Source organism: Chaetomium fimeti (genome assembly GCF_033439085.1).
Source record: "Chaetomium fimeti strain CBS 168.71 chromosome Unknown B0H64scaffold_5, whole genome shotgun sequence".
In the NCBI taxonomy this organism is placed as follows: domain Eukaryota; kingdom Fungi; phylum Ascomycota; class Sordariomycetes; order Sordariales; family Chaetomiaceae; genus Chaetomium; species Chaetomium fimeti.
The window spans coordinates 3,342,091-3,362,322 of record NW_026944333.1 but is presented as its reverse complement, the minus strand read 5'-3'; the positions used below and the strand labels follow the sequence as shown (position 1 = coordinate 3,362,322).

At 56.6% G+C, this 20,232-nt stretch overlaps 10 protein-coding genes across 10 annotated transcripts; 5 read left to right on the top strand and 5 right to left on the bottom strand.

The window, feature by feature from the left end:
- Positions 1-260: 260 nt before the first annotated feature.
- B0H64DRAFT_418585 (uncharacterized protein) lies at positions 261-3,940 on the top strand (the record flags this gene model as incomplete). The annotated part of the gene is made up of 8 exons (XM_062805328.1): positions 261-287; positions 368-738; positions 2,555-2,692; positions 2,816-3,221; position 3,385; positions 3,526-3,608; positions 3,666-3,799; positions 3,841-3,940. The coding sequence occupies 8 exons, from the start codon at positions 261-263 to the stop codon at positions 3,938-3,940; spliced, it is 1,260 nt and encodes a 419-aa protein (XP_062658411.1).
- A 2,419-nt stretch (positions 3,941-6,359) lies between these two features.
- On the top strand, positions 6,360-7,624 carry B0H64DRAFT_401969 (profilin). Its single transcript, XM_062804198.1, has 5 exons — positions 6,360-6,519; positions 6,603-6,618; positions 6,696-6,780; positions 6,895-7,047; positions 7,140-7,624. The coding sequence occupies exons 1-5, from the start codon at positions 6,507-6,509 to the stop codon at positions 7,272-7,274; spliced, it is 402 nt and encodes a 133-aa protein (XP_062658410.1). The 5' UTR covers positions 6,360-6,506; the 3' UTR covers positions 7,275-7,624.
- Positions 7,625-9,111, bottom strand: B0H64DRAFT_401966 (Got1/Sft2-like family-domain-containing protein). Its single transcript, XM_062804197.1, has 4 exons — positions 8,804-9,111; positions 8,686-8,712; positions 8,499-8,563; positions 7,625-8,387 (listed from the first exon to the last, which is right to left on the bottom strand). Exons 1-4 carry the CDS (start codon positions 8,832-8,834, stop codon positions 8,088-8,090), a joined length of 423 nt encoding a protein of 140 aa, XP_062658409.1. The 5' UTR covers positions 8,835-9,111; the 3' UTR covers positions 7,625-8,087.
- A 370-nt stretch (positions 9,112-9,481) lies between these two features.
- B0H64DRAFT_197509 (uncharacterized protein) lies at positions 9,482-10,408 on the bottom strand. Its single transcript, XM_062799192.1, has 2 exons — positions 9,993-10,408; positions 9,482-9,932 (listed from the first exon to the last, which is right to left on the bottom strand). The coding sequence occupies exons 1-2, from the start codon at positions 10,196-10,198 to the stop codon at positions 9,749-9,751; spliced, it is 390 nt and encodes a 129-aa protein (XP_062658408.1). The 5' UTR covers positions 10,199-10,408; the 3' UTR covers positions 9,482-9,748.
- On the bottom strand, positions 10,409-11,344 carry B0H64DRAFT_197508 (YL1 nuclear protein C-terminal domain-containing protein). Its single transcript, XM_062799191.1, has one exon. It carries the CDS (start codon positions 11,220-11,222, stop codon positions 10,620-10,622), a length of 603 nt encoding a protein of 200 aa, XP_062658407.1. The 5' UTR covers positions 11,223-11,344; the 3' UTR covers positions 10,409-10,619.
- Positions 11,345-11,452: 108 nt separating this feature from the next.
- Positions 11,453-12,250, top strand: B0H64DRAFT_401961 (DASH complex subunit Dad4). The gene is made up of 5 exons (XM_062804196.1): positions 11,453-11,515; positions 11,570-11,626; positions 11,685-11,729; positions 11,787-11,871; positions 11,925-12,250. Exons 1-5 carry the CDS (start codon positions 11,513-11,515, stop codon positions 11,951-11,953), a joined length of 219 nt encoding a protein of 72 aa, XP_062658406.1. The 5' UTR covers positions 11,453-11,512; the 3' UTR covers positions 11,954-12,250.
- A 122-nt stretch (positions 12,251-12,372) lies between these two features.
- On the bottom strand, positions 12,373-13,061 carry B0H64DRAFT_401956 (uncharacterized protein). Its single transcript, XM_062804195.1, has 2 exons — positions 12,676-13,061; positions 12,373-12,586 (listed from the first exon to the last, which is right to left on the bottom strand). Exon 1 carries the CDS (start codon positions 12,938-12,940, stop codon positions 12,677-12,679), a length of 264 nt encoding a protein of 87 aa, XP_062658405.1. The 5' UTR covers positions 12,941-13,061; the 3' UTR covers positions 12,373-12,586; position 12,676.
- On the top strand, positions 13,062-14,767 carry B0H64DRAFT_401954 (uncharacterized protein). Its single transcript, XM_062804194.1, has one exon. The coding sequence runs from the start codon at positions 13,384-13,386 to the stop codon at positions 14,674-14,676; it is 1,293 nt and encodes a 430-aa protein (XP_062658404.1). The 5' UTR covers positions 13,062-13,383; the 3' UTR covers positions 14,677-14,767.
- A 123-nt stretch (positions 14,768-14,890) lies between these two features.
- On the top strand, positions 14,891-17,868 carry B0H64DRAFT_401952 (ARP5-like protein). Its single transcript, XM_062804193.1, has 4 exons — positions 14,891-15,285; positions 15,356-15,676; positions 15,730-17,504; positions 17,588-17,868. Exons 1-4 carry the CDS (start codon positions 15,105-15,107, stop codon positions 17,615-17,617), a joined length of 2,307 nt encoding a protein of 768 aa, XP_062658403.1. The 5' UTR covers positions 14,891-15,104; the 3' UTR covers positions 17,618-17,868.
- A 629-nt stretch (positions 17,869-18,497) lies between these two features.
- On the bottom strand, positions 18,498-19,139 carry B0H64DRAFT_443922 (uncharacterized protein; the record flags this gene model as incomplete). Its single annotated transcript, XM_062806746.1, has 2 exons — positions 18,498-18,950; positions 19,011-19,139. The coding sequence occupies 2 exons, from the start codon at positions 19,137-19,139 to the stop codon at positions 18,498-18,500; spliced, it is 582 nt and encodes a 193-aa protein (XP_062658402.1).
- Positions 19,140-20,232: the final 1,093 nt, after the last annotated feature.

Genomic DNA, 20,232 nt, shown 5'->3' with positions numbered 1-20,232 from the left:
CAGGCGAATACAACTGCCGCAGTCTGCAGCCCGGCAATGTCGCTGCCACAGAGGCTCAGGTGCCCGGTTCTCGACTGGGGGCAACAATAAAAAGTCTTCGTCATCGTCATCGTCATCGTCGTCGTCGACTCCTTCTTCCGCTTCCTCTCCATCATCATCGTCATCTTCATCCCCCTCCTCCATATACGACAAGCTATTCCGAAAACCCACCACTATAGGTGTGAGGCCACCGGTGTCTCATCCACCTCCAAGATCAGACGATGGACGGGCACCCCGTCCGATACGGCGTAAAGAAGGCTCACAGTCAGACGACGGGCGAGAAATAGACGTCTCCCACGTCGGTGACGAGCTCAGGGCTTGGATTGAGGGTGCTGGGGCGCCCGCTGCAACACAAGTCGCCCGCGAGAAGCCCGAGCCCAATTTACCTGGCGACAAGCCCGTCGTGGTTTTGAGCTCTCTGTCCCGCTCACTCGTCGCCTCCGACTTCTACCGCTGGGCACCCCAGGGCCGTCATGTCGCCGGCTGGGCGGGCGGCATTTCCAAAGTTGTGCAGGCAATCTCTCCCATCACCAGAGAGCCGCGGGGCCAATACTTTCTCTTCTTCGACTCGTGGGACGCCGCCCGCCGCTGCAAGGACCAGCTCACCAAAGCATACCAGCGTACAAACACAAATGAATCCCCCGACCGGCCTGGGTCATTCCCCAAGCCGGAGGCACGAACAAAGCCGAAAAGCGGGGGGTTTAAAAACGACGAACCCCCCTCCAACACCACGCCCCTAGAGCTGCGCACCGAGCCCCAGATCATGCCCATCGCCGCCCTCCAGGATCTCATCAACACCGGGGTCACCGCGGAGCCGGCCGGCCCGCACCGCGGGCTCCCCACCCACGCCAGCACGGTGCCATACCGGCTGGGCGCGCACCTGGCGCACGGCGGCGCGCCGAAGAACGACCTCAGCTGGAGCGTGCTGGTGCACCTGACGGGGGGTAAGATCACGGTGGACGACATGGTCAAGGTGATCACGGCGGACGGCGCGGCGCGCAACCTGCCGTGGCGGCTGGTCGAGCCGCGGCCCGACGTCGAGTCGTGGCCGCGCCCCGTGCAGAGCCTGCGCTCGGGAAGCGGCCGTGTCGGGTTTGCTGCCGAGCGCCAGGATCCTTCCCGCATGCAGTCCAGCCTGCTGCAGTACGGCTACACGCGCTTCGTTATCACCTTCGTCGACGCCGCCGAGGGCCGCCGCTTCGCCCGCGCGTGGCACCGCCGCGAGATGGTCGACGAGTGGACCGACGGCGTCATGACCGTCAACACGACCGCGTTGTGGTAGGGAGTCTAGGGGGGGGGTATCATGTAAAATGTTTGTACGATGTACGGATAACCATGTTGCAATGAAGAAAGCGTCGTTTGGATAGGGAAGCCTTTGTATTTAGCTCACACTATGTATATTCATGGGATTACCAGCCCATCCATTACCGCAAACCAAACCCAAACCGAACCCCTACACAGGTATCTCGAACAGAACAGAATAAAGAGGTATCACACGACGACCGTCAAGGCCATCTTCTAGAGCAAAACCAAGCCCAAGAAACGCCCGCTCAAAACGGAAGAAGCCCAAGAAATCGAAAAAAGAATAGCCATCCCAGATGGCAAATACGCCTCCCCAAACCCGTAAACAAAACCGGGCTGGCAAGTATAACAGCGCGTCAACCTAACCCACCCCCAACCAACCCCCCATTCACTCCACCACATCCAAAACCACCCTCTCACTCCTCCGATCCCCGGCCCCCCCACCCCCCACCATCACAGGCGTCACCCGCCCCTTAATAACCCCCACCGTCAACTCCTCCGCCACCACTCCCGGCCTGCCCCCCACACCACCAACACCACCCGTCGTCGCACTCCTCCCCCGTCCCCCATTCCCCGAAGACATCATACCACCCATACCACCACCACCACCAGCAGCAGCCTGCCCAAAAGGCCGCAGCAACCGCCGCTGCTGCCGCGAGATGCTGATCTGCCGCGCGATGGAGATCTCCACGGCCGCTTTGAGCGCCGCGTCGGCTTCGTCGACGGAGACGCGTGCGGTGCCTGCTGTCGTGCCCGGGCCGCTGCCGCCGCCGTTGCTGGAGGTGGTTGTGTCGAGGGAGGGGCGGGAGGTGAAGGAGGCGGAGGAGGCGGAGGGGGTGCGTCTTGCGCGTGGGGTTGTGGTGGTGGTGGTGGTTTTGGTAGTGGTGGCTGTGGTTGTGGTTGTGTTTTTGGTGGTGGTTGATGAGGGGGGGTCGGTTGAGGTGGTGGAGGAGGGGGGGGTGATGATTTCCCATTGGGGTTCGGGGAGGGTTGGTTTGAGGGCGGGGCGGTGGTGGGTTGTTGTTGCTGTTGTTGTCGTTGCGGGGGTTTCGGCTTCGTCTTGGGAGGATGAGGACGAGGAGGTGGCGCTTTGTGGGGAGTCGAGGATGAGGCTGGATTCGTTGGGGTGGAAGTGGAAGGTGGTTGTTGAGAGGGCGGCGGTTTCGGGGTGGAGTTGTGCTTGGTGCGCCTGTCGCGACTGTTGCTCACGCAGCTTCTCGACCTGCGCGGCCCGGTTGCGCTCGTCCATCGACCGGGGTGAGACGATGGTGACCGTCTTCCTCTCCTTCCTCGATTGCTCCGGCGAGGCCTGTGGGGGCGGCTCGAAGCTTGCCCTGGACGGCGACGGGAGGTAAGCGGGTGAGGTGTTAGAGCGCGAGAGGCCACGAGGGGGCGCTAGTGATGTTTGAGAGGCCATCCCTGCTCCCGTGGCGGCGATGCTTCCGGACTGCCGGTTAGGTGTCTGCGGGAAGAGGGAGAACGCAGGGGACTTCATGGGCTGCGGCGAGGTGGCCCTGCGCGGCTTCGTCTTGTCCTGCCCTTCGAGGTGCTCTATCCTGTCGCTGATGGTCTTGAGCCTCTCCAGTGTTGCTTGGCGCCGTTCCAACAGAGACGATTTAGTTCCGTTCGGGTTCAGCACGCCGCTGAACATGACACTATACCGCTCCAGTCTGATGTCCGGGATGTCGATGTTGAGTAGCCCGGTGCCGCCCGTGGAGGCGGAGGGGATGGGTGCCGAGATGACCGGAACATCTGGTTGCGGAACCACGGCGTCCGCTTGGGACATTGTCATCGATCTGATGACGATGGGCTTGTGTTTCGGCGTCTTCCTTCCGGCGACAGTGTGGCTTCTAGTGGGGGTAGAGGTCTCATTCGAAACGGTTCGCGTGGCGGACGAAGTGCTACGTTTTGCTTCGGCGTTTTCCGCAGCCTTGGGTGGCTCAGCATGCTTCCTGCTTCCAAACAATGAGCCGAACAGCCTCCTCTTTTGCGTCTTCGTCCGCTGAACTGTGGGTTCTGATGACTGCACTGGTGGGGGAGAAGGGTTGGCCCGGGCTGATGATGTCTGTGACTGGGGTAGCCACCCGGCCCGTGGGCTCCCGGAGTGCGGCGTTGAGTCTTGAGTCGGGCTCCCCAACGCCATCCCGATCTGGATTTCCCCGGAAGCCGAAGACTGAGGTGTAGGCAGCATGGCGGGCGGCGACATGGCGGGGGACATGGCCGACGATGGAGATGGCATCCGCGACCTGGGGGGACTGGGCTCTGGAGTGAGCAACCAGGGAGCTTTTGGTGCGGGATATAGACCCTTTCCCGCCCCTGTCAAGGCGATGTCGTCCTTGGACAGCCTCTTGTCCAGGCTAGACTTTGCGCCGCTCGTCTTGTTGGAGCCAGGTCCTGAAGATGTGCTGGGTCTCACCGGCATGCTGAACGGCGTTGGGTTGTTGAGGACGCCGCCGATGTTTCTCGATGGCGGGGGAGGGAGAGGGCGGTTGAGATAAGGATTCCTCCCTCCGGGAAACGTGACGGGGGGGATGTCGGCATTTTGAGGTGGGTGTCCGCTCCGTCTGCTGGCGTCCAGTGGATGCAGGGTAAGATCTGATACACGACCATGTCCTTGGCCTGGGGTGGTGGTGGCTGCTGGACCGTGCCCCCCCTTCTCATCCGCAACCACATCCACCGCAGTCGCCGAATCCGTCCCTGTTTTCGCCCACAGCGGGTTGCGGCGCCTTACCGCTTTCATCATGGTGCCCGTTGAATCTCGGTAGACTGCACCTGGACTGCACCCATCCAAAAGTCTGCCAGGGGCTGCTCCCCGTCGTCCCACAGCAGGTTGCAAGGAACGGGTCTGGCCCTTCGGATGGTTTCGAAGTATCGTCGTTTAATCACGGAAGAATCCCGTCGACGAATCGAGAGCACGAACCAGGCTCGAGGAATGGTGGACGCGGTAAAACGCAAAGAGAAGAACCAGAGCCTTGTGGCAGGCTCATGGCCAAACAGAACGACAGGGCTCAGGGAGGGTCCTGAGTGGAAGACGGTGGGAAATTATCACTTACATAGCTTCCGCTGGCCACTTCATCTCTCACTCGAGACGAAGTTGAGCTGAGCCTGAAGTCTGTTAGACGTCTTTGATACCATAATTTCGTGCTCTTCCGAGTCCTGGGAGCAATACTGGTATGAGAAGCACGGCGGGTATTCTGAGCGAGGTTGATCGTCAACAGGGGGTTGCTCGTCGACGGGCCGAGGTGCAACAACACATGCCCTCCTGGGCCCTGGCCATGAGCCATGTTCCGCCCCTGGTCTCTCGAACGATCGAGGGGTGCACCAGCCAGCCCCTGTGCGGGGAATCCCCAGTGTGACCGGGGTGGGTGTTCTCCAGAAGCCTGTCTCGTCAGCTGAGAAGCCTCCTTTTTTGCGGTTGCACCGCTGACCCGATGGAGGACGGAGACATGCATCGCCGATCGGGAAGCGGCGTGGTCTTGAAATAGGCTCAATAATTAGTTATCGTTCTTTCCTCATTTTTCCCGTCTTTTTTCTCTCTTTTTTTTTCCTTTTTCCTTTTTTTGTTTCTCGAAAATTGGCCTTGGTTGCAAGGTGTACGAGGCAGGCTCGTACTGTGTATGTCTCGTGATGTTCTCCTTCCGTTGTCCCTGGACGAAACGCAACACCCACCACCCGCCTCACCTTGAGCGCAACGCTAAAAGTTAGGCTTGCGAGTGTTCGAGCTCTTTTAATGAAGCAACCCCTTCAAGGGGTGGCCCCGCTTGTAAGCGGGGCGTTTCTGATGTCTGAACGCCAAGCGCTGGAAGGTTCCGAAGCCCTACCGAGATCTCTCACAATGATACTTCGGACTGCACTGTTCCTTGCTGTAGCTCTGCGACGCTGTCGAGATTAGAGGACCCCAGGATCAGAGGAGGTCACTTGGGAGTGGCAAGACGGGTGAAAGCCACGCTTGAAAAATTAACAACCATTTCAAACAATCAACTGCAAGTACCGGTAGCGCCAGCCGTCGGGTTTCGAAATAATTTGTCAATGGGCCTTGCAAACATTGAGCCAGCCATCTCGAGTCGGGATTAACTCTTTACTTTGCGCCAGCGGCGGCATGTGTGTCGCGTGTCGCGTCGTTCCGATTGTCTGATGTTGTCGGCCACGGAAGCGAATGCCAAGCGCCGTCCGATCTTGGATTCACCGGTACCGAAGAAAGACAGGGGTCGAACCTCGAAAGCCGCGTCTCAGAAATACAAATCTCCACAGACACCTCACTGATGAAATGGAATGTCACCGCCTCTGGTCAGAGCCAGGACGAGGATGGAATGGCCAAGCGACGCCGAGTATCATGAGGGCGGGAAGATCGGGTTCGTGAGTGAAAGATGGATGGCATTGGACGAATACCCGCTTGAACGGGTAAATCCTGGCCTCTCTTGACCTTCGAGAACTCTGTTTGAGCAGCGAATCGAACCGGTGGAACGGGAGCAACTGATTTGCGTGATCTGCCTGAGATTGTCTCGGGATCGTGCCAGCAGCCCGAAGGTGCGACAGCGCGTTTCTTCCATCTGTGCATCATCGAGGCGCGTGTCGGCGACACCGAGGATATGGGTGACGGGACCCCTCGAATGTCGGATAAATGTTAGCTCGACGCATCCGACCTACCGAGGCGCGCCTGGCTTGAAGTCAAGTTGGTAAACAGAGAAGGCGGTTGTCGGGGCCACCAAACGGCCCGGTAGTTAGTTACCGGGGTTGCGGGATGTTGTTGAGCTTTCGGTCACGACATCTTTCCTTTGATGAATTTCATTCAGCGCGATGCCGATTGACCGTTGGCTCGGACGAGGGCTGCCGCCACCAAAACCCGCAACGGCTGCTCCCGCTGTTGGGAAAATGCGGGACGGAGGCTCCAACAAAACAGACGGTGAAGAGAAATGGCGGGCTTTCGCAAGTTTGGCGGTCTGGTTGTGGAACGGCGGGCTTACCTAATGCAAACTAATTTAACCCCTCCTCGAGGTGATGGAATCTGCCCAAGCTGGCGGGGCACCAAGTTGCAAGACCAAACTTGAGCCTGTCTACCGACAACAACTTCCGCAACACCGCCAAGTCGTCCACCAAGGCACTGCCGCTACCATACCTACTCAAATACATCAGTCTGTCTGCATCGCAAACACTCCGCGCCCATCATGTCCTGGCAAGGTACGAACTGCTCCTATCACAAATAAACCCCACCTCTGCTTGGAATCGAGGAAGGGGAGCTAACGCAAAACTTACCTTCACAGCCTACGTTGACACGAGGTACGCCATCGAACCACACGCCTTATAAGGCTGCATTCCCAACTATATCGTGTCCGTCTGACTAACTCACCGCCCAGCCTGGTTGGCAGCGGCCAAGTCCACAAGGCCTGCATTGCCAGCCTCGCCGGCGACAGCGTCTGGGCAACGTCGCCTGAGTTCGCGGTAAGAAGCGACGCCTGCCCAACCACCGACCAGCCACATCCCCATCCCCATCCCCGAGATCCCGTATCGACACCCACAAGACTACCGAGCACCGTTTAATATTTTCTACTCTAGGTGACACCCGATGAACTCAAGACGATCGCGAATATCTTCAAAGAGGGGAAGGAGGGGGAGACCGCGATGAAAGTTTATGCTGGAGGCCTTAATGTCGCCGGCGAGCGCTACGTGGTCCCGAGAATCGAAGACGCGAGCGCGTACGCCCGCCAGGTAAACCCCCCCCCCCGGGACCCTCATCTACACCTCATAACCCCGTCTTCTCCGACGTACAATTTCGCTGATACATGACGTCGTAATTGCAGGGCAGGACAGGCGTTTGCATCTCGACGACGAAACAGGCCATTATCATTACCTGGCACAATGATACCGGTGTTGCCGGCAACGCGACACAGACGACCCAGAAGCTCGCTGACTACCTGATCGGCCAAGGTTACTAGGCTGTTGGTTCGTTGGCCTGGTCTTGAGGCGCGAGGGGCGGTCGAGCGGGAGTTTTCTAGGATGGATGAATATATAAAGAATTCCATACAAGGCCAGCCTTTCTTCGGTCATGACTCAGAGGAACAACTATTGGGACATACCAGGTTCGTCCAGCGGGGCAGAGGGACGCTGACGGTGTGCTACCAAGACCACGAGGGAGGCTAGGAGAGCCTGATCTGATGCTGCGGGATGTTTCATGGACCCAAGCTGGTTAACTGGGGTTCAGCGGCCCAGCTTCTTATGACTTTCCAACGTTTCCTTGAGCCGATCCTTAAAACATGTTGCGGTCTTCAGCATATGACTTGCATCGCCCCCCTAGTGACCAATTCTGTCCATTTTCTATGAGTGTCCCCAGTCTTCTCGTCCATACAATCCCGCTTTGAATGGTAACTCCCCCGCCCCGTATTATAACATTGGTATCAACGTCGCCCAACGCCGCCTTGATGCCCCTTTCCGCGAGGAACCGGCTAGTGACTCGTATAAAATCGTCCCAAATCATTCCCTTTTCCCGTATCCTCTGCGCCAGGTGGTGTGCGAAACAAACCAGTAATTAAAGCGCCTCGTCCAGGAACCCCAAGCCCGATATATCGTCCAGTCTTTCGAGTCGTCGATGCAACCGTAAAACATCCTCGCCGCCGTGACCAGCCAGCCCTCAACCCGCACCCCTACTCCTCCCTCACCCCCAAACTCCGTCCAGTACCCCCATCACCCAAACGCACCCACACACCTACACACATATATATTACACACACCCACCACCACCCCCCTCAAACTCAAACAGGCAACTCGGCATTCCGCCGCTCGCCCAAACCCACCCGATCAACCACCATCCCGACATACGGCCCAACAACAGGCACGTTGCGCGCAAAGGAGGCGATGGTGCCCAAAAAGTCGCCAAACAGCACCAGGATGCCGTACAGCTCGACCAGGAAGCCGACCAGCGGCCACCGCAGCAGGATCAGCGCCAGCCCCGCGAAGAAGGCCGCCGTGCCCTTGAGCTTCTGCTTGCGCGCGAAGAAGAGGGCGGTCTTTTGCGGGCCGATGATGATGGTGAGGCCGATTAGGAAGAGGATCTGTGGGTGGGAGAAAGGAGGGGGAGTGGTTAGTTTGGGGGTTGTTGAAGGGGGGTGGTGGTGGTGAGAGGGGGTGGTCGGGTTTGGGGGGGGGGGAGGGAGGGGACTGACGTTGCCCATTGCGAGCATGGCGCGGTCGAAGAAGAGGAGGACGCCGGCTATGAGGAAGAAGCCGCCTGTGGGGAAGAGGGTGTTAGTTCGTTTGTTCTCGGATCGGGGGAAGGGTCGCGTGTTGGAGAGAGGCGGCGCGGCGCCGGTCGAGGGAAAGGGACGACGACGGATTGGGCTGTGGACGTACCGCCGGAGCAGAAAGCGACCCCGATTTCTGGAGGGAAATAACGTTAGCCTTCTTCTTTGAGACCTGCGCTCTGCGACTCAAGCGCGGACCCGCGATACGGGGGGAGGGCGAAGTTTACTTTGCGAGTCTGACATCCACATGGTCGGCATCTTGGCTGAATGGAAGGGGGTGAACAGAGGGTCGGATGGTATGTCGGTATACCCGGCGCAGGCGTTGAAGATGGAGATTGTAAGCAGAAGAGGAGGAAATTGTTCTCTTTTTTTTTCGAGTCTTGTTGCGCCGCGCAATTCGAGACACCGACAAGGGCTAACAACCTCAAGCTGCCAAGGCGACAGATTGCCGTTGCCAGGATCCTTGGCCCGGCAGGCAAGTCAAAGCGAAAGCCTCTGATTGGGCAACAATTGCAACTCTGGGCCCCCTTATTTTTGGCTCTTCAGTGTTTTCGCGATGCGGAATTTCAACCTTTCATCCAAAACCGGTTCGGTCGTTGAAACGGCTAACTCAGTTAGACAGCTCTCTGACCGTGAAAGGTGCTTTTCTCCCAGCAAGGGCAAGAAGCATGAGGGGCATTCATCTGGTAACCTTATCTAGAATGCATTACAAGCTAAACCACCATATGTTGCCCTTGATTTGATTCGAGGTTTCGGGTTCTTGGTTCGGAAATTTACTAAGGTAGAGTTTATCTCCATCAGCCTTTCTATCTCAACTTGCCGCGACGGCTCCAGCACTCGCTGGGGCAACTGAGTTTGGTTCCTCTCCGTCCTCTCTCGGTGGTCTGTCAAAACATCAAAGGCATATAACAATCTGATCACGATTAAGCCGGAGCGTCGACTGCCATCTTGCTGCTGAAAGGCAGCGAGTGCATAGTTGGGGTTTGACTTTGTTGGTCGTACATATACTACAACATGCATCCTGTGGAACGACCGCCCTCACACCGCCGTGATACCCTGACGAGCAGGTTCTTCACCTCAACCCATTCGGAAGTGACAGGCTTGATTCAAGCCCCATGACCTGGATGCGGTGTTCTCCATCCCAATCCCTGTGTCAGACAGCCCTCTTCCCCTCAGCCCGTCGCATGTCGGAGGTATTCCCAAATGGGCAAGGGTGGCCAGCCAAAAATGCTCGAGCCTGTAACGACCAGTGCGGCGAGGACCGACATAAGACTCGCATACCAATACACCGATGCCTTTTCCTTCCCCAGCAATAACTCGTTGACTTTCCTGAGCACCCGCAGCCATATTGGCTTCCTACAGCCGAGCCGTTGTTAATACCCATGGCTTGGGATTGTCAGGGTGAGAAAGGCTTACGGTGAGTATTTCTCATTCATGGTGGGCACAGGTGGGATTGGGTAGTTGGTTGGCAGCAGCGGGATATCGGTTCGAGCGCTCGGGGTGGGAGTCACAATCCCAGATGGGATGAACGAGGCATTTCGCGCGAAATCCCGAGTAGAGGGTGGTGATGCGGGTTCTAGGACGGGTTGCCTAGACGGAGATCCGAGTGGCGAGGCGTCCATTGTTAATCTCTGGGCTTGACGGTCGGATGGTGGGTGTGCGGTTCGTGTCCGATCCACGGTGCAGCGGGGAGACGGGGCGCTTAATAGTTACTCCAAATGAGCATGATGAACTAGTCGATGAAGTTTGCGGGTTGCCCTCGATAAATACTGCTAGACGAGAGCTTGATCGTGGGATTGCCTAGGTGGTTGGCAGCTAAATGCGCGGTGCTGCCAAAAGTAGGGAAGCATGGCCGGGGAGGCAGTCGCGAGTCCGGAAAGCAAGGCGAGCGCGACTCGGGCTTGGAGTTGGGCGGGCAGAAGCAATGACCGGGAGCGCAACCCAGGATAGACTTAGTCGAACATCACAAGACATGTATGGCGCAATTCATCGCCCTGGCAGCAACCACGCTCTGAATCTGGCCTTTGCACTCTTTCCTCGGGCTTATTTCAGCACGGTATGTGCGCCTCTCGCCTCCAGAAATTGCTCCCCAACACCCTGCGGTAGAGTCCTGATCATGGCAAACACCTCCCGATTGTGATACCTGATCCTCGTTTTGGGATCCATGTAGGGCGCCGGCAGACCCGTCACGTCGCAGTAGTGCCTCAGCGGCGCGAGACTGGGCGCGCTCTCAATGTTGGTGTAGGTTGCAGTGGGCGCCGAGGACACGCCATTTGGCGGCCGCGAAGGCGCGGACAGTGTCTTTTCGAGGACAAGTTTGGACAAGCTGCGCGACGCCTGGGCGAGGTTCGGCTGGAGGCTGGCCGAGCCGCTCGCGGAGGGGGCGGCTGGCGTTGACGCGCCGCTTGTGGAGAGTCCGTCGTTATCCTGTAGCGGGGTCGCCGCACCGCTGTTGTCTTGAGGGGTCGCGATTACGGAAGCTTCCTTGCGCGAGGCGTCGCCCAGAATGGCCTTGATGTTCTTGTTGCGGCGTTGGTTGGGGCGCCAGTGCGGGTTGCGGAAGGTCTTGTGGATTGAGTGGATGTCGAGTTGCTCGATGAGTGCCTGATGCGCAGCCTGCGCGGCTTGGGCTTCTGGGTTTGACATTGTGGGCGGTTGGGGAGATGGTGTATGTTTCGGTGCAGGTTGTCAATGGCGGAGGATCTGGGATGGGAATTGAAGTTGATGGTGCCGGAAACGAACAGAGGGCTGGATTCCGCCTTGGTTGCTGTCTGCCAACCTTCACCGCTCGCGTACCGAGGTAATTCGCACTGTACCTTGACGGTCCCAAACATTGTGGGGGTGGGGTCTGTTTGGCTGCCGGGTTCCAGGCCCGTTGCAGAAACAACCAAAGAGAACACACAAACGAGAGACAACCCAACTTGACAGTCACTACGATGGTACAATCCTTTCTCGAATTCTTATCTTAGTAAATTCTACTAATTTTGGAGTAGGAGAGCCCGCACGAGCATCAGCAGAACCTACTTCTATCGCGCATTATCACCAATGTGGTTTGTGGTCCTCGCTATGGGTTGTCTAAGCCGTCACACTCATTGAATTCGAAAATAGGAAAAGTTGAACGAATCTATCGTCGTGATGAACAAAACTTTACAAGTAAGCATTTAACAAGCAATGGAAATTGCTCCGTCATTGCTCCTGACATGTCGGCAGGACATCAACATCCAGAACATGAACATCGAGCTGGTCGCCCAGATGTTCAAGAATTACCAGTCCAACGTCCTGTTTCATCTTGAGGGTGAGTACGATTTTACTTGTAGGAAGTAAGTTTACTAATTAGAAAATAACTAGCTACCGACAACTTGAAAGAACCGGTATGAAAGAGCATGGCTTGAGCTGGATAAGGGAGGTGCCTAACATGCATTCTCCCCCCCGCTGAGAAGGTTATGTGGTCCTTCTTTGTAGGTTTATTCGAGCCCTTAGGCCTATGGTTTTCCCTTGGTTTGTTTCAAGACAGCTCGGGATCCTATCTCGACAGCCACCATGAAATTGGCAGATACTCATCCTTAGCTGTAGAGAGAAAGAGGTCCAGCAGAGCCAGCAGCGAAATATAGTTCTAAGCTTGATTCCCGTGACGAGGGTTTACAGCACAAGACCGAGAGCAAATAAAAAGAAGAAGAAAAAGAAGAAGAAAAAGAAGAAGAAAAAGAAGAAGAAAAAGAAGAAGAAAAAGAAGAAGAAAAAGAAGAAGAAAAAGAAGAAGAAAAAGAAGAAGAAAAAGAAGAAGAAAAAGAAGAAGAAAAAGAAGAAGAAAAAGAAGAAGAAAAAGAAGAAGAAAAAAATACAACAACTGATATGATTATTTTGTAACTCTGTCTTGTTGCCTATTCTTTATTTTAATATCAAGGATATTTTCGGCCATCCTTCCGCTTGAACTATCAGTTAACAACCATACACCCACTTGTGATAAGGTGCTTGCCTCAACTCGAGTTATCGACCAAGTAATGTGCGTCCTGAAATGGAGATTAGTGTTGATCGCGCATTTCGTAGAATCTTTGGTGGTGGATTGTGTACTGATTAAAGCCATAGGGAGCAAACTCACATCAACAATGCTTGCAGTTTTCGTTGACCTCGGTCCCACGAATTAAGTGCCTCGGTGCGGGCGATTTACAGAAACCAATCTTGCCAGAGGGTGTCCTTCTGTTTCCACATTTATGTGGCTGCTCAACGTACCGGTGGCGGCAGGTATTGGAAGTGTAGATGTACCACCCGCATGGGCAGTTGCTTGGGTTAGTCTCACTGTTGACAAAGTGATTGGCAGTGTCGTCCTCAATTTGACTCGGTTCAATGACATTGACGGTAGCCATGATCGGTAATGCATAAAAGTAAGGTTGAGAGGTACCAGAGAAGAGTTATCTTTGTAGGCGAGTAGGTAATGGAAGAGTAAGTGTTCTGGGCTGAAATTATCAGGGACGTTGGGGTCTTGATAAAGCCCTTTCTTTCGACCAACTCCCGACCCAGTTCTACTACCCTCTTCGGTTGGCCGTCTTTTCTTTGTGTACCAGTGAAAAAAGCCGCCAATCAATTCCACCGATCCATGGGCGTTGTAAAACCGGCAAAGAAAGGCGCTACCTACCTACCTAACTCACACGGTGAGCGGTGCAGTTGGAACAATGAGCTTCCTTTGACAGACCTAAAGCGGCTGGCACTTGGTTCATGATGTGCAGGTCGACATCAGTCATGATTTCCTACATTTCGTCCAGTTTCTGGCTTAGGATTTATCTTTGGCCCTCATCCTTTGCCATCCAACATGATTGACCCGGAAGGACGACTCTGGGCAGGATCTGGCGGGTTGCTCATCGGAGGACCATACACTTGGTATATCACCGACTCTGACCAGAGGAGGACCTTCGCTGTCACGTATGCACCGCCTACTCCCCTCGACAATTCCGAGACAACAGAGGAAATCTGCATGAACCAGCTGAAGAAGCACGTGGACGAACTCGGGGATGGTGTTTTCGGCATCCGTTTCTCTGAGCCTGATGGACCCGTTACCACATTGACGGACCGAAAAGACGACGTGACGATATGCGTGAACAACTACCCTCTGTCTGCTTTGGGCCTCGATTTCCCGATCAAGACAATCTCTCTGTCCGCCCTGACAGAGCTGGATCGCCTGGGACACCAGGTCGACTTGGTGTCTTACCAGGGGCCACCGTGTGCTGCGGGTGCGGCTCCCACAACGACAAAGGCTGCATTCAAGTACTGGTTCCTGGCAAATGGCATGTTTCGGACTTGGTACGAACTCAACAGCTGGAGCCGACTCCCTCGGGATCATCCGCACATCGTTCCTTTCGACTCGGTTGTTCTCGACCCTCACACTGGGGGCATCGTTGGGTTTACGACCCTTTATATACCCGGCGGCACCCTGCTCGACAACAATGCCGCGACACGGCCGTTTCGCCTTCGTTGGTTCCGCCAACTCCTCTCGGTGGTGGATGACCTGAACTACCGGTACGGGATGATGCATCAAGACATTGCGGCACGCAATTTGCTGGTTGATGAAAACGACAATCTCCGGATTTTCGACTTCAACTATTCCATCATGATCGAGGAGCACTACACGCCAGACCGCGACGACATTAAAGGCGTTATCTTGACGCTCTATGAGATCGTCACGTTGGATGAGCATTTCCGTGAGGTCCCGCACGATGAGCAGGACGCCGAGGCGGTGCTCGGTATGAAGTGGGAAAAGCACCCCGACGTCAAGCTGGACGCCGATCTCGAGGATTTCAGGAACATGCTCGACTCATGGGTGAAGAAGAGAAAGGCGAAGGACTTCTTCAAGCCCACAGACACCTGGGTCCGCTGGCCTTGGATGCCCAAGCCACCTGCTATAGCCATGCTAGACGTCGACCGCGATAGAAATTGCACAGGGATCAAGATGCAGTCTACTCGGACTGTCAACAGAAGAGACCTTGTCCTCATGGAGCAGGAGCATTGGAACTGGGAAAGGCCTGCAAGCTACAGCTTAACGGAAGCTCTCGAGAAAGACAAAGCTGGAATTGTTAGGGAAGAGGCTAAGAATGGGGTTCGCGAGTAAACGGCATGTGGCGGCGTTGAGTCTGTATTTTTATGCATGTGCGTCGCAGTTGGATCATCAACTCTTTATTCTGGCCGAGTCTGGCAACCATCGGCGAGCGAAGCATTTCATCCCGAGAATATCAGGCCCGCACAGTGCGTATCCTCCAGATTTACTGTAAGGTACCTTCAACCACGGTACGCGGTTTCGAGCTTCGTGCAATGATCACAGGCAGCTTTCCAACACCACACACAGCTTAAACTCGAGGCGGTCGCGATTCTCGAAGCAGCTTTTTTCGCCCCCGCTACGCAACAGCAAATCACAAACCCCCAAAGCCATCCGCCCCCCGTGAACAAAATGCGCCGTTCAATGCTCAACCACTAAAACGACGGCAACACCGTTAGATTAACGAACACTCCCACCCAGCGGCCACAACCATCGAAGGAACCATGGCGCCCTCCGCAACCGACGAAACAGTCAACCGAAGGGAGGCCTGGAAAAACCTCCCCCCACCGACAATATATCCGGTCAAGGAAGCCAAGTTCGACAAGTACCTTCCGCCGCAATTGGACGGCAGAGAACAGGCGTTGGCGCAGCCAGACGGACAAGCTGCGATTGTCATCGACAATGGTAGGCAGCTCCGAGCCCCAGAGCGCACCCAATCCCATGATGGCTGACGCGCTCGAATTGTGCTTCGCAGGCTCCTCCACCGTCCGGGCAGGCTGGTCGTTCGAGACCAAGCCGCGGCTAGCAATCCCTCCGATCATGTCCAAGTACCGAGACCGCAAAGCGGGCAAGACCTTTTCTTTCGCAGGCCAGGACTGCTACGCCGACACCACGGCACGAGGACACATTCGCAACGCCTTCGAGGCCGGCACCGGCATCGTCAGTAGTTGGGATGTCGTGGAACACGTTCTCGACCACGTCTTCCTCAAACTCGGCATGAACGGGGTGGAGGGGGGCATCGACATGCCCATCGTCATGACCGAGGCCGTCGCCAACCTCCCATATTCGAGGAAGAGTGCGTAGAATCATGTACTCCGGATATTCTTGCCACTTACTAACTTTGCGAAGCAATGAGTGAGATGCTTTTCGAGTGCTACAACGTCCCTAGCGTCGTCTATGGAATCGACTCCCTATTCTCATACCGCCACAATCGAGGCAAAACCGGCCTTGTCGTCTCTTCATCCTACAGCGCAACGCATCTAATTCCCGTCTACAACGCCAAAGCTATGCTTTCTCAAGCGATACGGTTGAACTGGGGTGGCTGGCACGCCGCCGAATACCTTCAGAAGCTTATCAGGCTCAAGTACTACAGCGGGTTCCCCGGGAAACTCAACTCTTCACAGGCCGAGAATATGGTTCGGGACTTTTGCTACGTATCACTCGACTATGACCAGGAGGTCGCGCGCTTCATGGACTGGACAGGGCTCGAGGACAGGGAACGCATCATCCAGTACCCATATACGGAAGAAGTGATTGTGCAGAAGACGGAAGAAGAACTCGCCCGGATCGCCGAGAGGAAAAAGGAGAGCGGCCGGAGACTACAAGAACAGGCCGCCAAGATGCGCCTGGAGAGGTTGATGAAGAAGGAGCAGGAGCTCGAATACTACAAGGACGTCCAACGCCGGATTGCCGATCAGAACAAGAAGGAGACAAAACGGTTGCTGGACGAGGCTGAGGTTAAGGACGAGGCGGGGTTGGAGCGCATGATCCGAGAACTTGAAAAGTCCATCAAAAAGGCCCGGACAAAGGACCTCGGCGGCGAGCAAGAGGAAGAGCAAGCAGCACCCGACTTCAGCCTCCTCGATGTGCCCGACGACCAACTCGACGAGGCCGGCATAAAACAAAAGCGCCAGCAACGCCTCCTCAAATCCAACCACGACGCCCGCGCCCGCGCCAAAGCCGAAAAGGAAGCCGAAAAGGCCCGCGTCGCCGAAGAAGCCCGCCTCGACGAAGAGCGGCGCGTCAACGACCTCGAGGGTTGGCTCGAAGAGAAGCGCCAGGCGCGCCTCGCCAAGCTCGCCCAGATCAAGGACCGCGACCGGCTCAAAGCCGACCTCGGCAACCGCAAGTCCCTCGCTAGCCAGATCCGCATGAAGAACATCGCCAACCTCGCCTCGGACGCCCCCACGGGCGCGTCGGGCAGCCGCAAGCGCCGCCGCGGAGGCGACGACGACGACTTTGGCGCCGACGACGCCGACTGGGGCGTGTACCGCAGCGTGGCCATGGGCGCCAACAAGGGCGACAGCGACGACGAGGACGGCGAGGGCGGCGAGGAGGACCTGGAATCCGCCGTGCGCGCCCTCGAGGCCGACCTGCTCCGGTACGACCAGGACTTCGAGTACGACCAGACGCTCGACGCGCAAAAGGACTGGTCCAAATCCCTCCTCCACGCCTTCCGCCACGGGCCCCGGCCCTTCGACCCGGCCTCCCCCGCCGAGACCCACCGCGTCCACCTCAACGTCGAGCGCATCCGCGTGCCCGAGGTGCTCTTCCAGCCCACCGCCATCGCCGGCGTCGACCAGGCCGGCATCGTCGAGATCGCCGCCGACATCCTCACCCAGCGCCTGCCCCCGCTCGGCCTCCTCCCGGGAGGCGGCGCCGACGACTTCCTCCGGGACGTCTTCCTCACCGGCGGCAACGCCCTCTTCGAGGGGTTTGATGAGCGTCTGCGCCGCGGCCTGACCGCGCTCTTGCCTGCGGGAGCCCCGCTTACCCTGCGCCGTGCCGATGATGCGGTGCTGGACGCGTGGCGTGGGGCTGCGGGGTGGGCGGGCACGGAGGAGGCGAGAAGGGCGAGGGTGACTAAGGAGGAGTGGTTGGAGAAGGGGGCGGATTATCTCAAGGTATGTTTTTTTTTTCTGCGTTTGTTCTTGATGTGGTGGTGGATTTCTGTGGGTGGTTTGCTGACTGACTTGTGTGTGATTAGGAGCATGATCTGGGGAATGCCTTTGCTTGAGGAGTTGGAGAAAGAGAGCATTAGCAGCCTCGACGCGACGGGATGGGGTATGAATGTCGGGTGGGGATCTATAGTGTGTGCGTGGTTGGGTTGGTTTTGGTTAAGACGAAACAAACACTACACTGCGTAGGTAGCTCGGAAATTGGAGTTTTTGGTGCCGATGGGCGGGGGGTTCAATGGAGGGAGGGACATGGTATGAATTCGGCGCTATCGCAATTCCCGTAGACAAAACAGACATTGTTGGGCCAAGATGCATATTGTCCGCGCACCTACGCCCTGTCGCTTGTTTTCCAATCAAGGTTCGGGAGATGCATTCATGCGGTCTCCACGGTTGTCACGTACTATTTCGGGTCAAACATGTCAATAGGAACCCAAAATGATATTCTCCATACACCCAAACACCAGAAGACAGGCAGGCGCCTCATTGCTGAGGTTGAGGATACCCGAATCGCGCCGTTGCCATACAAACGGCCTTCTTAAGCCATAATGGCAGGTATAACGGTAAAGAATACTCAAAAGGTCTAATCGTCTCCAGGTACACTCGTCCACTCCACTGGAGCTCATTTAGGTACACAAGACCATAAGGGCAAAAGCGCTAAAGTACACAGGTCAAACAGGTTCAAGGAAAGCAGGGCAACAGCCTCCCCCTTAACGCGCGCGCCAAACCCCCCCAAAGGTACCAAAACGCCCAGGCAAAGAATCGTTTAGGAATAAAGGATCCCCTCCCGCTGAGACTACGAACTCCCCCACCAAAGACACACACTACCGCCGCTCGTATCAAAAAAGGAGGGTCATATTAAACCCTCCCCCCCCTCGGAACGGTGACCAACCCCTTGCACGAAGGCCATCAGTCACGGGAACCATAGTAGGCGCCCGTGTCCTACATCGGGGCCGCAGGCAAGCCGTCCGGCCCGCCATCTGCTTGTAGCTGGCGGGTGATCTCCTCGGCCGTCCTATCATCGTCGGTCCGGACGGGGGCATACGGGTCCCGGCCGCCGAGATGCTCGCCCCGCGTGAGGCCAGCGACGGCTTGCGCCGCTACCTCGACCTGGTTCGCGCCGGGGGCAGCGGCGCTGGCGGTCTGAGACACCTCTTGACCGCCGTGTTGTGGTGGTTGGGTCTGGGCGTTGGGGTGCGCGAGGCTGATGCCGGGAGGCGGCTGGGGATACTCGCCTTGGGCGTCCAGTAACCGAGACTGGAGACGGAGGACGTAGTCTCGTAGCGTGTAGTTCTCGGCTTGGATGGACTTGAAAGTGGACTCCATCTCGCCGTACTCCCGAACCTGCTGTTCGAGCTTTTTTATGTATCCTTCTTTTCGTTGGCGAAAGGCCCTCTGCGGTACGGGCGTGGCTTCGTCAGCATTTTACGTAAGGAGGGGGTGTTGTTTACTAACCTGGGCAGCCCGGTTTTGCGCAGCCCGTTTCGATTGGGATAACTCCCGCTTGGCTTTCCGACCGTCTGCGCTATCCCCCGGGGATACCGGCCCCAGAGTGTGAGCAACAACTGCCGACGGGCCTGGCATGGCAACTGCCTGGTTAGTGTGCGGCACGCCAGTGCTTGATTGGATCATATTGGGAATTGGTGCGTAGACAGGAGTTGTTGGCGGTGGCTCGTGACTTGACCGCAATTCAGGGTGAATGTGAGCCTCGCTTTGTGGGATTTGTGTGTGGTTGTACCCCTGCGGTAGTGTTGCTGGGCCGGGCGAGTTCTTGATCCCGGACCCGTCGGAAGCCGATTGTAAATGATTCGCAAAGTTGGGGGGTGGCGCGTAAACGGCGTGATCTGTTTGAGCAGCTATCGGTGCAGCGGCCACAGGATGCTCGCGAGCACTAAGCTCTGATACCATGGGACTGGTCAGTATGTCAAGAAACAATATGAAGTAAAGAAACGTAGGTGCAGCTGGGGGATCGACGACCGGGGCGAAGAGAGTGAGGGGGGGGGGGGGGGGGGGGAGGGTTGGAGTCAAAACAAGCGAATCGTCTTGATCAACTTGGCAGACGGGAACGGAAACGCTTGAAACCTAAAATGGCAGGGAGTCGCATTTGAGAGTCTGGACGTAAGGAGAGGAGTGCGGTATGAGCGATGCAGCCAGGGTTTGTGAAGGATCGGGGTTGGACAGATTATAAATCCAACGCTCTCCCCGACGCAGATATGGGGGTATCGGGAACAACAGAGGTTCTCGCCGATGGGGAACTCCCGCAAATGTGTTTGTGCCCCCCGTCACCTCGGTTGAGTTGAGATGTTGTATTCAAAGAGAGATTGTAGGGAAGTGTGAAGAAGAGCGAGGCGGAGAGGACGGCGCTGGCTGTTGCTCTCGTCTCGGGCAAGCGACTTACAAGATGCCGCGGAGTGGTGTGCGCACCTCAGTGTCTAATTGGTAACTTTGGGGAATTAGGTAAGGAAGACGTCGGGGCGGGGGCAGGGATGGAAGCCATTCTTGTACCCAGCGGAGTGAGCAGCACCACAAGGTTGCCGTGCGTGTGCCGTGGAGTGAACGTAGAAAAAAGAGAGTGGGTCCGATTTGGGGATGATGATCCGAGATGACGGGGGAGGCCGGGTCCCCGGAACAGGGGACTCGCAAGCCAATGTAAATGGGATGGAGATGTGTAATGCCC

Coding starts and splice junctions, on each gene's coding strand:
- B0H64DRAFT_401969 (XM_062804198.1), top strand. Junction 6,781..6,894: donor CAACGTCGCCTGAGTTCGCG/GTAAGAAGCGAC, acceptor TTTCTACTCTAG/GTGACACCCGATGAACTCAA. Junction 7,048..7,139: donor CGAGCGCGTACGCCCGCCAG/GTAAACCCCCCC, acceptor TCGTAATTGCAG/GGCAGGACAGGCGTTTGCAT.
- B0H64DRAFT_401966 (XM_062804197.1), bottom strand. CDS start 8,834: ATGCCGACCATGTGGATGTCAGACTCGCAAA. Junction 8,564..8,685: donor GGTCGCTTTCTGCTCCGGCG/GTACGTCCACAG, acceptor TCTTCCCCACAG/GCGGCTTCTTCCTCATAGCC. Junction 8,388..8,498: donor CCATGCTCGCAATGGGCAAC/GTCAGTCCCCTC, acceptor TCCCACCCACAG/ATCCTCTTCCTAATCGGCCT.
- B0H64DRAFT_197509 (XM_062799192.1), bottom strand. CDS start 10,198: ATGGACGCCTCGCCACTCGGATCTCCGTCTAGGCAACCCGTCCTAGAA. Junction 9,933..9,992: donor ATGAATGAGAAATACTCACC/GTAAGCCTTTCT, acceptor GCTCGGCTGTAG/GAAGCCAATATGGCTGCGGG.
- B0H64DRAFT_197508 (XM_062799191.1), bottom strand. CDS start 11,222: ATGTCAAACCCAGAAGCCCAAGCCGCGCAGGCTGCGCATCAGGCACTC.
- B0H64DRAFT_401961 (XM_062804196.1), top strand. Junction 11,627..11,684: donor CGCGCATTATCACCAATGTG/GTTTGTGGTCCT, acceptor ATTCGAAAATAG/GAAAAGTTGAACGAATCTAT. Junction 11,872..11,924: donor CGTCCTGTTTCATCTTGAGG/GTGAGTACGATT, acceptor GAAAATAACTAG/CTACCGACAACTTGAAAGAA.
- B0H64DRAFT_401956 (XM_062804195.1), bottom strand. CDS start 12,940: ATGGCTACCGTCAATGTCATTGAACCGAGTCAAATTGAGGACGACACT.
- B0H64DRAFT_401954 (XM_062804194.1), top strand. CDS start 13,384: ATGATTGACCCGGAAGGACGACTCTGGGCAGGATCTGGCGGGTTGCTC.
- B0H64DRAFT_401952 (XM_062804193.1), top strand. CDS start 15,105: ATGGCGCCCTCCGCAACCGACGAAACAGTCAACCGAAGGGAGGCCTGG. Junction 15,286..15,355: donor TGCGATTGTCATCGACAATG/GTAGGCAGCTCC, acceptor TGTGCTTCGCAG/GCTCCTCCACCGTCCGGGCA. Junction 17,505..17,587: donor AGGGGGCGGATTATCTCAAG/GTATGTTTTTTT, acceptor GTGTGTGATTAG/GAGCATGATCTGGGGAATGC.